General features: G+C 66.4%; 1 protein-coding gene across 1 annotated transcript; it reads right to left on the bottom strand.

Moving 5' to 3' along the window:
• Positions 1-2617: 2617 nt before the first annotated feature.
• Positions 2618-5849, bottom strand: SYT8 (synaptotagmin 8; the record flags this gene model as incomplete). The annotated part of the gene is given in 14 exon segments (XM_082342197.1): positions 2618-3016; positions 3118-3251; positions 3346-3415; positions 3419-3451; positions 3536-3586; positions 3588-3648; positions 3650-3683; positions 3686-3692; positions 3761-3876; positions 3879-3900; positions 4025-4170; positions 4203-5255; positions 5332-5637; positions 5753-5849. Coding segments are annotated over 14 exon segments (2364 nt in total), but the record flags the coding sequence as incomplete, so codon positions are not given.
• Between the last annotated feature and the right edge of the window lie 7642 nt (positions 5850-13491).

Genomic DNA, 13491 nt, shown 5'->3' with positions numbered 1-13491 from the left:
GGCTGGGCCCAGGACACGGCACTGCACGGAGACCCTCTGCCCGGGTGGCCCTTCAGGTTGGGAGGACTGGGGTCGGGGGAAGAGGCTGTGCTTCTGAGGCAGGGGGATGCTGGCGGGGCCCAGGAGGCGGGGGAGGGGAGGCAGCCATCAGAAAGAAGAAGCGAGTCCCCAGTGAGCAGGCCGCAGCCGCACTTCCCCTGCTCCGGGAGCACTGGGGCACCGGCAGCTGCTTCCTCTGTTTGTCAGTGTCTCCGGGGGGCGGGGGGGGGGGGTGCGGGTGAGGCATTTTCACAGAGGGGGGAGGGCTGGGCGGCCTCCCTGGGCCTTGGAACTCCGACCTCTGACCTCTCCTGAGTTGGGGGTCCCACCCCCTCCGTGTTTCACCCCCAAGCAGGTACTCACCTCCTTACTGTTCCAGGGGGGCAGGTGGTGGGTGGGGGGGGGGAGAGAGAAGAGAGGTTAGGGCCCTGCCACGGGGCTGTGTGATGGGGCGGGCGGGAGGCGGCCTGGCGGGGAGATGGGGAGACCCTCGCCCAGTGGGGAGTGGGGTGGGCAGTAGGGGCACCGGGCTTGAGGGGCTACACTTACTCGCCCATCTTGAAGTCCTGGGCTTAGAGCCTGTGGGAGGGAAAGGGGAGGGGTGTTAGGGCCACGGCCCAGGACCCCAGCTCTGGGGGTGCAGCACCTCACCTCACACACTAACCTCCCGCAGCCCCGCCCAACCCCCCACCTCCTTGGGGGACACTTCTTGGAATTCCCCGGGGGAGGGGAGGAGTAAGAGGAGAAAGTGTTCCCAAAATGTCCCAGGCGGGCCTGGAGTCGCTGCAGCTGTCCCCGAGGGAGGGGGGGGGGGTCCGGCCATCGCAGGTGCCGCCGGAGCGACCAGTTATTTTTAGCTCTGCTCTTTGAGCTTCTGCCCCAAGTGCATATAAGAAACGGCCCGCCAGTTGGGCCTGGGGTCCCTCAATCCGTAAAACCCCCTTCCTGTGTCCCAGTGGTGAGGCCTGGCCGTCTGGGTGCTGCCCGGGGCCCCTTCGCCACCCCAGCCTGCCTCCGGATGCATCTGCCTCTCGCCCCCTGCTCCGTGGAAGACCCCCAGAGAGGCTGCTGGCGGCGGCCCTGGCCCCCAGACCCCCGCCCCGGGAAGTCTTCCTGCAAGCGAGCTCGAGCAGGGCCTGTCCCGGGCTCCGGGCCGGCCTCACCTCACGTCTGGGCAGCAGCGCTGGGAAGCGGGGTCAGGCCGGCAGCGGCGAGTTGGGCTGGTGGGCCCAGGGGGAGGGGTATAAATGGCCTCCCCCAGGCTGGGCCCCTGCTCAGAAAGGGCATGGAGTCCTCCTCAGACCAATGGGGGCACAGGGACCTCCCCACCTGCCCAGGCTGCCTGGCCCGGCCCAGCCTCGTGCTGCCATCCAGGCCAAGAAGTCTTGGTTGTGGTGGGGGGGGGGAGTGGTGCTGAGGTTGGGTTGGTCTATTTAGGGCTCAGTGACGACTTAAGATGCCTCCCTTGTATCTTACAAGGAGCCTGAGGACAGGGCGACGGCCTCAGCAGCCGTGGCGCACAGCTTAGGGGTCAGCCAAGGGGTCACTCCGACCCGACCCCACTTGTTCGGAGTCAGGGTCCACACTGCTTTCCTCGGCTTCCCCAGGGCTCCGGGCCCCCTGGGGAACAGCAGCTGCCTCGCACTCTGCTTCTTATTGCCCCCTCCAACCCAGCGGGCGTCTCGGGCATGAGCTGGCCATGTCCTCCCATCCCCAAGCTGGCCTGGGGCAAGGCCGGACCCCCAAACACGGCCTCTGGGGCCTGCGGCAGTAGCCAGGGTCTCTGGGGCAGGGCTGCCCTCCACGGGCGTGATCCCAGCTTCCCACCCAGGAGCAGGATGGGGGCGCGCCTGGACGGACGTGCAGCCTTGCCTGGACCGCCCTGCCCACGGGCCGGCTCCCTGCACAGCTCGGAACACATCCTTCAAACCCAGGATTTCGGCGCCACCCACCTGGGAACCTCTCCCTGACCCGAGGGGGCCTGGGGCCCGCCTGGCTGCCCCAGGCAGGCCCGGCACTGCCCTTCTCACCCCGGTCCAGGCCTGCGCCCCCCGCCCGGGCCCCCACCCAGCAGAGGCATCCGGATAACCATGACTTGGCACCCTCTGAGCTGGGGGTGCATGGCCCCAGCCCTGCCGGCTTCTCGGGCCATGGGGAGGGTCAGAGAGAGCTAAAGCCGTCCAGATGTGCGGGGATTAGAGCTGCTTTCCGGGCCAGGCTGAACCCCCAAAGGCCCGGGGCGGCTTCCGAAGGCATCTACTGCCCCCTGCTGCTCGTGAAGGGGACGCCCCGCAGTCACCATCCGGAGGGTTTGGGGGCCCCTCGGGGGCTGGGGCGGTCCCTGGGATTGGGTTCCCCTCTGTCCACTGTCACCATCCCCCAAATATCTCCCGCTTGCCCACTGTGTCCCCAGGGGCCCTGACTCTCCAGCTGCTACCGAAGGGGAGGGCTTCCCATCTCCCAGTATCATCCCCCTTGGGCCTGGAAGGGCCCCTGCATCCTCACTCAGGGGTCAGGCATGGGTCAGAGCCCTCAGGGCTGGCTGAGCCCGGAGAGGAGACCCTCTCCTTGTCCTTGGGAGGGGGCCGTGGCGATGTCGGTGGAGCCCCTGGCCCTGCTGTGTCCATGGGGCTCAGGAAGGACGCACAGCCATGGGGGAGAAGGCGTTTATTATGGTGGGTCCCCAGGCCAGCCTGCACGGGGCCCGTGGCCCAGCCCAGGGAGATCGAGGGCCGGGCTGCTTTCAGGAGCCAGGCAAGGGCAGGTGCAGGTGGGGCTGCAAGGCCAGGGCCCTGTCCACCTCCCTGGCCGGCTGCAGGCGGTGCCACTGGGCGATGGGTCGCCGGGCATGGGCCAGCATGTCTGCCCAGTGCTGTAGGGGTTGACCAGAGGCCCGGGCGCCCAGCAGAACCTTGCTCACGGGCTTGGCCCGGAACTGTGGACCCCGGGCCCAGACGGCCAGCACCAGAGCCACACTCTGGGTAGAGGCAGGCTGAGGTGCGGTGGAAGGGGGAGAAAGACAGCTGTCAGTTTGGCCCTGAGCGAGGGTCCATCAGCCCCCTCCTCCAGGCAGCCCACCTGGATCTGGCTGAAAGGCACAAGGAAGGTGAAGGCCTCGTTGAAGTAAGGGGTGGCCGTGCCCTTCCTGGCAGATGTCTTTCTCTTCTTCCACTTCCTCTGGTTCAGCACAAGCTGGACCTTCACGTAGGGCTCTGGGCAAGTGAAAGGGATCATAGGGCGTCCCAGGTCTGAGGGCTGAGCACAGGGCTCCCTCCGTCCACGTGGAGGGGCAGGTCCGGCTCTCACCTGCCAGAACCGGGCTCAGGCCTCGGGCCTCCAGCGCGACCACGGTCAGCCGGCCCGAGCCGGGCACGTACTAGAGCGAGAAGCACACCTCCCCCAACTGCTCGGGCTGCGGGCAGCAAGAAGGGCCTCAGCTTCCCCGCCGGGCACACCGGGCAGGGCGGGACTGGAGCCCAGTGGTCAGCAGGCACACCTCGGCAGCGCTGGGCGGGCCCAGAGGGTGCCAGAGCTCCAGGGCTCGTGGGCTGCAGATCCACGGTGCCCAGCGGCAGGCTGAGCACGCCCAAAGGCTCGTGCTGGGAGGGGCACCTGCACCCGCGGGGTGGTCCGGGGCAGCTCCACGGGGGGACCTGTGGGGAGGGGTGTGAGCGTCCCCCGCCGCCCGGCCCAGGCCCCTGGCCATCCAGCCCCGACTCACGTGGAAGGAGCGGGTCTCCTCGAACGTGGGGCAGAGGGTACCACGGTGCACCTTCGTCTCGTGCCTGCACCCAGCCTCAGGGGAGAGGCTGACGCGGGCGCAGGGGTCCGCCGTGCAGCTTGCTTGAGGCCCACCTTGATCTAGGAGCCAGGGGGTGTTTCAGCCAGGGCCCCCTTCCTGGTCAGCCCCGCACCACCCAGCACCCAGTGCCCACCCTTCCCCCATCGCCCCTCCAAAATCCCGCACGTCCCCGGGGCCCCGCACCGCCTGGCTTCCAACGTCGTGCTCCACGGACGGCTGCAGGCGCTCCCACTGCTGGGGCCCCCCGGGGCCAGGCTCCAGGTTATCCACATCTGGCTGCACCTGGGTGGTATCACAGGGGCTGGCGACAGGTGCTGCTGGGACAGGTGCTGCTGGGACAGGTGCTGCTGGGACAGGGGCTGCTGGGACAGGGGCTGCTGGGACAGGTGCTGCTGGGACAGGGGCTGCTGGGACAGGTGCTGCTGGGACAGGGGCTGCTGGGACAGGGGCTGCTGCGACAGGTGCTGCTGGGACAGGGGCTGCTGGGACAGGGGCTGCTGGGACAGGTGCTGCTGGGACAGGGGCTGCTGGGACAGGTGCTGCTGGGACAAGGGCTGCTGGGACAGGGGCTGCTGGGACAGGGGCTGCTGCGACAGGTGCTGCTGGGACAGGGGCTGCTGGGACAGGTGCTGCTGGGACAGGGGCTGCTGGGACAGGGGCTGCTGGGACAGGTGCTGCTGGGACAGGGGCTGCTGGGACAGGTGCTGCTGGGACAGGGGCTGCTGGGACAGGGGCTGCTGGGACAGGGGCTGCTGCGACAGGTGCTGCTGGGACAGGGGCTGCTGGGACAGGTGCTGCTGGGACAGGGGCTGCTGGGACAGGGGCTGCTGGGACAGGGGCTGCTGCGACAGGTGCTGCTGGGACAGGGGCTGCTGGGACAGGTGCTGCTGGGACAGGGGCTGCTGGGACAGGTGCTGCTGGGACAGGGGCTGCTGGGACAGGGGCTGCTGCGACAGGGGCTGCTGCGACAGGGGCTGCTGGGACAGGGGCTGCTGGGACAGGTGCTGCTGGGACAGGGGCTGCTGGGACAGGGGCTGCTGCGACAGGTGCTGCTGCGACAGGTGCTGCTGGGACAGGTGCTGCTGGGACAGGTGCTGCTGGGACAGGGGCTGCTGGGACAGGTGCTGCTGGGACAGGGGCTGCTGGGACAGGTGCTGCTGGGACAGGTGCTGCTGGGACAGGGGCTGCTGGGACAGGTGCTGCTGGGACAGGGGCTGCTGCGACAGGTGCTGCTGGGACAGGGGCTGCTGGGACAGGGGCTGCTGGGACAGGGGCTGCTGGGACAGGTGCTGCTGCGACAGGTGCCCCTCAGAGCCCCGGCGTTCCAGGCAGCGGGTCCACGATGGGTCAAACCTCCAGGCCAGGCCACCAAAAGGGCTCACACCCCAGCTCAGCTCCGCGGGACTGGCCGTAACTGCCCCAAGTCCACCTCTCAGCCACTGCCCTCCTCCAGAACTGCTGTGGCTCCTGCAGCCCACGCCCTCGCTCACCTTGTTCATCGCCTCGCCGGCCAGGCGGCCTCGCCTGCCTCTGCTCTGGGCAGACCAGACCATGCTGGGGGCTGAGCTCGTCCCCGAGCCTGGACCTTGAGCTGCCTCCCGGCACTGACCCAGCTGGGTGCCCGCTTCTCACCAGGTGGGTGTTGATGGTGCTGCAGGCGCTGCCCAGGCCCACGGCCTCCTCGTCTCTGGGCTTTTTCCTGTGGCGGCCGCGGCAGCAGCAGATGGCACAGAGCAGGCAGGAAACAACGAGGACGCCAGCCATGACCGCAGTGGCTGTGAGCGCCCAGCGGGGCCCTGGGGGCGGGGCGGGGGGAGCACAGAGATGGGCCTGAGAGGCATCCACGGACAGCGGCTGCCACCCGCCCGGCCGGGCCATCCCCACGCCCCTCCCAGAGGTCCCGAAACTCACAGGGGATCCGGGCGACCAGGTCCGGAACGAGCCCGGGTACAGCCGTGGAGCCCGCCGGGGCCCGGGCGCTGTGGGGGCCTGGGGGCGCCCCATCTCCTCACCCTGCTGGCCTGGAGCAAACGGCCGGGGCAGCGAGGTCACTTGTGAGGGTGGCCCCTTGGGGCCCTGCCTACCGTCCCATCTGCCCAGCAGCAGCCAGCTCAGCCTGCCTGGGCAAGGAGGCAGCCCGGGGCGGCGGGGGCGAGGGTTCCGAATGGCACCGACGGGAGGTGGGCGCTGGGCCTTGGCCGAGGTGTGGGCTTAGCTGCCACAGGCCTGGCCTCCTACCACCTCCCCCAGCCCCCAGCCCAGCCAAGCGGGCCAGGCCTGCGCAGCCCGGGCCCTGGCCTCACTGGTCCTCGCCGAGGAGCCCTCCCTCTCCTCACCACAGGGCCTCTCCCTCCAGGAAGCCCCCTCCCACCTGACCTCTCTCCCTGGGCCCTGGGCCCTCCTGGTGGTCGCTGCTGGGGTCCCATCCTGGTCCCCCCCCCAACCTCGGACCCACCATGGTTTGCCACTGACATAGGTGGAGCGTGTTTACGTGTGGGTCCCCGGCCCTGGAGCAACTGGGAGCCTGGGGATGGAGGCCCTGAGGGGTAGGGGCTCTGCTAGGGTCATGGGGGGACGGGAGGGGCGAGGAGTGGGGGTCGGCTGCCTGCGGGAGCTCCGTGTGAGCAAGTCTGGGCTGAAGGTGCATTCCTGGCGCCAGGGGAGGAGGGTGAGGTGGGGGCAGGCAGGGGCGAGTGTAGCTGGGAGCAGCCAGAACATTCCTGCCTACTACCTGCCCTGCCGCCCTTCAGAGCTCCGCCTGCTTGCTCGGGGGTGGGAAGGAGGGTGGGCCCGGCTCGGCTGCAGCGCCTGGGGCCCGAGGAGGAGCGCGCCTGGCAAGGACCGGCTCAGCCCGCACGCTGGGACCCCAGGCCCACGGCTAGTCTCTCTGGCTCAGCCTCTCCCGGCTGCCCTTCCTCCCAGGGCCAGTGGCAGCCAAGTCCCAAGGACCAAGCCCAGGCCCCACTCCAGGAATAACCAGGCATCAGAGCCGGGTCCCTGCCCCTCCGCGCTCCCTGCCCAGCCGCGTGCCAGCCTGGGGAGGGACCGAAGCAGCCCCACCGTGATCTCAGAGACCCCCCCACCCCCCATGCACATGGCATAAATGCCCCACTGCCAGCACCAAGCCAACCTGTTTGCAGGAGGGGCCACAGCTCAAAGCGGGGTGCCCAGGCCCCAGCTCGGCCTCCCCTTCCCCCGCAAACGCGCGTGTCTTGTCCCCGTGAGGTCTTTGGAGGATAAGCCATCTGAGGCTCACAGCAGGGCAGAGGCCAGGCCGGGGGTGGTCCACACACGCAAGGAAGGGACGTCGAGGCGGCCTGTGTACCCGCCCCGGCTCAGAAGGAGGGCCCGGCTTGCTTTACTGCCTGCTGCAGCCGACTTAAAGTTTTAACCCTTTGGAACTAGAGGCTGTACGTTTCCTGCCTGGGCCCCACAAATTATGGAGCGGGTTGTGGCTGGGGGGCCACCGGGCGAGGCCCCTGTGGTGCAGTGGGGTGCACTCAGGGGACTCACAGGTCTTGGCCGCCCCTCTGGCCACCGCCCGCCCTCCTCCCAAGGACACTCCCAGGTCAGCTGGTAGAGCGCCCCTGGTGGCGGCTGGTGGCGTGGGCTGGCCTGAGAGCCGACGGTCCGCAGGGGTCCCTGGAGCAGCCCAGTGGTCAAGGCAGAGAGGCCCTGCTGCCCTTGTGGGATTTAAAGCCCATCTTCATTTGTTGAAATGTCAGAGTCAAGGTGTGCTCTGGAATTAAAATAGCTTCAATCGAGATCCTTACGGTTGAGAATGTGGGGGTCAGTTGTCATTTGTCATCACAGAATTTCCATCTGTGCGTGCATGCACGTGTGCACACCTGTACCTGCGTGTGGCTGCGTGTGCATGCCTCTGCATGTGTGTGTGTGTGTATACGTGTGTGGGCATGTGTGTGCCTCTCCCCGCACCCCCGCTCGGTTAGTGTCCTGTTCTTGGCTTGGCTGGGGTGCGGTGGGCATCGAGTCACAGGAATTTGGTGCTGCTGGCTTGGCAGGATTCCCAGGCCAGCCTGGTGAAGGTTGAGCCCCAGAAACACAGGGGGTGCCTGGGAGCTGACCCGAGAGGACCCTGGATCCCCGGGCACACCAGCCACAAGCAATGGGGGGCCCTGTAGCCTGGGGAGGTGCAGGGTCCCTCAGGACTGCCCAGTCCCCGTGGTGGTGAGGGTTCCGGCTGGCGCACAGCCACCAGGTGGCGCCGTCTGCTCCACTGGCCCCAGCTATGCCACCGTCCAGCCTCCAGGCCCCGGCTCCTGGGGGAAACTTGCAGGAGCCCCCCCTCCGGCAGGCAGGAGCCCCAGGGGAAGCCCTCCAGGTCCTGTGAGCGCGGCCCGGTTCTCCCTGTCCCCGTGCCATGCCTCTGGAAGCCCTCCTGGCCTGGGCCACCCCTGGGCGGGACCTCCCGTGCCCACCCCTCAGAAGGCAGGAAGTCCCTCCTGGGGTCTGCTTTCTGTGGCCCAGCTGGGGGAAAACCTCCAGGTGCTAAGGCTGTTTTTCCCAGGAAAGGGGGGACAGGCATCCTTCCTAAATGGAGTCCCAGCCCCCAGCCACCTCCGCCGGGGCTCCCTCCCAGCTGCTCTGCTCTCTGCTTCCGGGCAGGGTGGCCTCCTCCTCACCCAACTCCCACCCCAGCTGCCAGGCTTTGCTCCGGCTGCTCCAGGACCTGCCCACCCCCTCCCCCTGCCCATCCTACTTGGCCTTGGAGACCTGAGTGAGCTCCACCTCTCCAGGAAGCCCTCCCTGGTCACTCCCGGCCCTGGCCCTCGGACCTGCCGGAGTTATGCTGGATTCCACCCTGCACCCTCCCCGAGTCAGGAATGCCAGCTCTCCCAGGGGGAGGGCCTTCCCTGTCAGCTGGGCACCTATCAAAGCTGTGCTGACTGACCCCTTCCCCCTTTGGTCTAACTGGAATTTTTTATGCTTTGATGGGACCAAGTTTCTGCAGGCCTCCCTCTGAAAGAGCAAGATTCCCTCAAGTGTTGGGGGTGGCAGCCCCCGCCGCAGGTGTCACACACTCTCACCTGATGCCTGCAATTCCTGTGCCCCCGCCCTGGCGTCCAGGACTTCCTCTCGGACCCTGGGCACTGGATCCCATGCTCGGAGCCTGTGGCTTTGCTTGGCCTCTAGTGACCAGGGAAACTCTCCTTGGTGGGGGGTGGGGGGGGCAGGGCTTCGGGGAGCCCCACCCCAGGGCCGGAACTGCTGGCCCTCAGGAGTCGGGGAACTCCCTTGGGAGGAGGGCCCCTCCCGAGACCGAGGCACCCGGCATCTCGGCCCGGGGCCCCCCTGCAGGGGTCCCCTGGGACTGGGGCACCTCGAGCCCTCCTCGAGGCCTTAGCAGAGGAGGTGCTGGCCCATCTGAGCTGACCTTTGGGTGAAGCAGCGGGAGGGAGGTCGGGCTGGACTCGGTTAGTGAAGGTCCTACACCCCAAGGGGGGTGTTCCGAGCCACAGGGACGTCTGGGTTTGGAGGGGAGCAGCTTTCTGGGGCCACTGGAGCCAAGCCCAAGGAGGACTGGCCCTCGGGAGGGAGAGCTGTGGCGTGCGGGGCTGGGCGCTCGCTCTGGCTGGGCAGCTCCCCAGGCCTGCGTGGCCCTGCTGCCGCAGACTTCTGGAGCCCACAGAGCCTTCTGGACGTCCTTCTGTCCACGTCTTTGCCCCCAGCTGGTGGAGCCAGTGGGTGGAAGTCCTGCTCTGGCCCACCCTCGGCACGTCTTGCTTCAGCAGGCCCAGCAGGGCCTGTAATCTGAGCTCTGTTCTGCTCTGGCCAGTTTATCTGGTCCAGTCACTCCAGGTCTGGTCTCTCCCCTGGGCCCCGCTCTGAGTGGCCCACCCGGGTCAGGGTGTCTCTCCAAACCCGTGATCAACGGGCGGCCAGACGTGGAGCGGGTTAATGCTTAGCCAGCCCTCAGGACTCTCCGGGCAGGACTTCCGGGAGACTCAGCCCAGGTTGAGGCTGCTCCGGGGACATGACAGGTGGGACGTGTGCGCATGCATGCACACGTGGGTGCCCCTGCTGGTCACGCGTGGCTCTAGGGGCACGTGGCATGTGGGGGCGTGCGTGTCTCTTGGGGCACGTGTTCCCCTAAAAAAGGCCTGGGCCCCTCTGCTCATCCCACCCAGAGATGGGGGTTTAGAAGAGGCAGCTAAACAGTTCTGGGGCGCAGAGGAGGCCTGTGGCAGGGCAGCGGGCATGCAGGCTCCCGTGCTGCGGGAGCGAGGTGCGTGGGTGGGCGTGATGGGGGCGCATGGGCGGCGGGGTCCAGCCCGCAGCGCATTTGCCCTGCATGCGACTCTCCCCAGCCTGACTGTGTAGGGCCTTTGTGCCTTTCCCCGGATCTGGGCGCCTCCGTGGCGAGACGGGCGTCTGAGGTTCCAGGGCAGGAAGGGGAAAACCAAACAGAGCTGGCAGCCCCAGGCCAGCCCTGCGGCCCCCGAGACGGCGGCTTGGCAGCCAAGAGCCACATGGAGACCCTGGCGGGGCTCCTGGACGGGGATGCTTCCTTTGAGGTTGCTTGGGGAATGTTTGAGGTTGGAACTCATGGCAGTCGCCGGCTTGGGGGAGCCGGGAGCTGCTGGCAAGGAACCGTGAGACGTGCTGGGACGGCACGCATGCACCCTGCCCGCGCTGACCCGGCTGCCACATCCCGCTCAGCTGGGGCGCCCTACGTAGCGGGGCCCGGGCTGAGGATGGGAGTGGGCGCTCGGCTCGCCACAGTCTCCGAGGATTGGGGTACCCCACGCCCATTCACTGGGTCCCAGCCTGTGTGTGCCCCAGTCATCCTTGATTCAGGCTAACCGCGCCCTCTTCGTCCAAGTGCCTGCGCCCCGCCACTGGAGTGTTAGGGGACCTGTACACGTCATGTGAGCTTCTGAGGGGCCTGCGCCCTGTCACCCGAGCGAGCACCCCCCCCCCCCCCACCGAGTGTCAGCATCGTGCTGCTGGCTCCTTGAGCTTCTCTCCATCTTCCGAAGGTCTGCCTGGGGGCTGTGAGTCTGGATCTCCATGGGATGCAAATCCCGCTTCTTGGAGTATCTGCGTGAATTATACCCCATTCGCCTGGAGATTGAGGGAACAATACCCCATCGTCTGACTGTACGTGTAGTGTGTAATCCACTCACCAGCACTCACGTCAGAGACCTGGGGTTCTCCGTGACCCAGGCATCAGGGCCCCTCCCTCCTGGGGCCGCTTGCACCCTCCCCGCACTGACTGCGTCTCCCAAGGGCCTCTGGGACCCCACTGGCCGGGACCTGGTTCCTCTGCATCTTTGGGGCCCCATTCACCTTCTCTTGGGGTATCTGTTCATCGGGGCACCCCTGCTGTGAGAGCATCTTTTCCCCACTCCTGCAGATGCCTGGAGGCACACCTGACCATCTGAACTTCCGGCAGCCTCTCGCCTCGTACCCAAGGTGCCGGGGGCATGCTCCCCACTAGTCTGGACACCAGGACTCTGTTCTGTGGTCACCTGGTTCCTGGAAAGTCTGTACCCATTTGTGGGGCCCCTGGGTGCTAAATGCCCCCTGACACGTCTCACATAGGCCTGAGTGCCAGGTCAGGGCCCATGGCCTCGCTCCTGTGGTTTTGGATGTCCTGTGCCCCATCCACCCCTCCCTGCCCCCCACCCCCCCCCCGTTGTGTGTCCCATTCATCCTTGTCTCTGGCTCTATGTGCTATTCATTCCCAAGCTGGGTGCCTGCCTGCCCTACGGCCAGGTGTCTGGGGCTGTACCTATGCGTCCCAAGAGCTGGACCCCCACCCAAGACATGTCCGGGTCCTACCCCATGAGTCTGGGTGTGTGGGTCCTGTACCCCACTAGTGGAGTGTCTGGGTCCTATACCCCAATAGTTGGAGTGTCTGGATCCTGTACCCCAGTAGTTGGAGTGTCTGGGTCCTGTACCCCAATAATTGGAGTGTCTGGTTCCTGTACCCATTAGTGGGTCTAGGTCCTATACCCCCCATTAGTCTAAGTGTCTGGATCCTGTACCCCAATAGTCGGAGTGTCTGGGTTCTGTACCCATTAGTGTGAATGTCTGGATCCTGGACCCCAATATTTGGAGCGTCTGGGTCCTCTAACCCACTAGTGGAGTGTCTGAGGCCCCGTACCCCACTCTGCTCGGGAGTTGAACTGCCCAGTCCACATCCCATTAAGATGCCTAGGGGCACCTCAGTGACTGAGTCCTTGCAGGCTCTGTTCGTGGGGCCCTGGGGCGTGTACCCCATTCCCTGGAGAATGAGGGTGGCTTCCTCGTCATCCAGTCTTCTCTGCCTTCTGTCACCCTGATGATCTATGCCCATCTGACTGAGAAACTGGGGACCTGGCCCCCCACTTGTCTGGGCATCAGGGCAACGTGGACACAGCATCTGAGTTTCTGGGTGCCAGGGGTCCCAGGCACCGGAACTCTGGCCGAGACAGCCCAGCCCCGTGAGACGAGCTGACTCCCACTCCTCCATCTGAGGGGCTGGGTGCCCAGTCTCGGAATCTCAGCTGGTGCCGCTCACACCCCACCCCCCCAATTCTGTGTATGCAAATCCTCAGGGGGTCTGGTAACTCCCTGTCTCTGCACCCAGCTCACCTGAGGCCGACGAATCTAACCTCATTCATCTGAATAGATGGGGCCAGGCACCCATCACCCTCAGTTCTGGATTCCCCGCTTTCCTCTGTTCCGAGTCCAGGCCGCTCGCCCCCCACCCTCTGGGTCTAGCTGCAGTCTGTACCCTTTCCCCGGGAAGCCTCGGGCCCCAGGAACCCATGGCTCCATTGTAAGGTCCCGGCCCACGGTTTTCTGAGTATCTGGGCAGCCTGGACCCCACTCCTCTGATCACCACGGTAACAAGGACTCCAGCTGTGAACCTGACGGGTACCCTGCCCCCCAGTTTCCAGGGCCTCTGTGCGGTCCACCCCCCATCCTCCAGGCGTCGGCGTACCCCACCCTTCAGAGCGTTGGGCAATGGGCACCCTCCAGTTCCCACGTTCTCTTCTCTAGTTGCCTGAATCCCATTCATCAGGGTCTTGAGCAGCCTAAACCCCACCGCCTGCCTCTCACGCAGGCCCACATCCCAGGTCTCGGGCCCCTGGTGGCTGATTCCAAGTTCCACTGCATCTTTGGACGCCCGGTGCCCATTCATGGGTGTCTGGGCCTCTGTGAGTCTCTCCATCCTCGCCCCGACGTCTCCACTGGGCTCACGTGTGACTCCAGGCGGGCTGCTCCTTGCCATCCAAGCGTCCAAGGGTCCTGTACCCCTTCCTTGGGGGTCTGAAGTCTCCACGATCCATGGAGCATCTGAGGGGTGTGAACCCCGTTCATGGAAGGCTCTGGGTCCTTGCACACCCCGTGACGATGAATAGCCGATGCCGCGTACCCCCCGCTTCCAAGTCCCCGGGATGCCCTTTGACTGTGAGTGTCCAGTGCTCACCTGGTTTTCTGGGCCCTGCAGCCTGCACCCCACTCCTGAGTGCCCGAGTCACGTGTGCCCTTGAGTCTGAGTTTTGGGGTACTCTGTTCTCCATTCATTAGGGATTTTAGCGGTAGGGACCCTTAGTGGTTTACATCCCACACCTCACGTAGGCCCACGTCCCAGGTCTCGTGCCCCCCGTGGCCAGTTCCAAGTTCCACTGCGTCTT

This window comes from Balaenoptera borealis (assembly GCF_965194805.1).
Source record: "Balaenoptera borealis genome assembly, chromosome: 11".
Classification (NCBI taxonomy): domain Eukaryota; kingdom Metazoa; phylum Chordata; class Mammalia; order Artiodactyla; family Balaenopteridae; genus Balaenoptera; species Balaenoptera borealis.
Note: the sequence above shows the minus strand (reverse complement) of the source record. Positions and strands in the feature narration are given on the sequence as shown.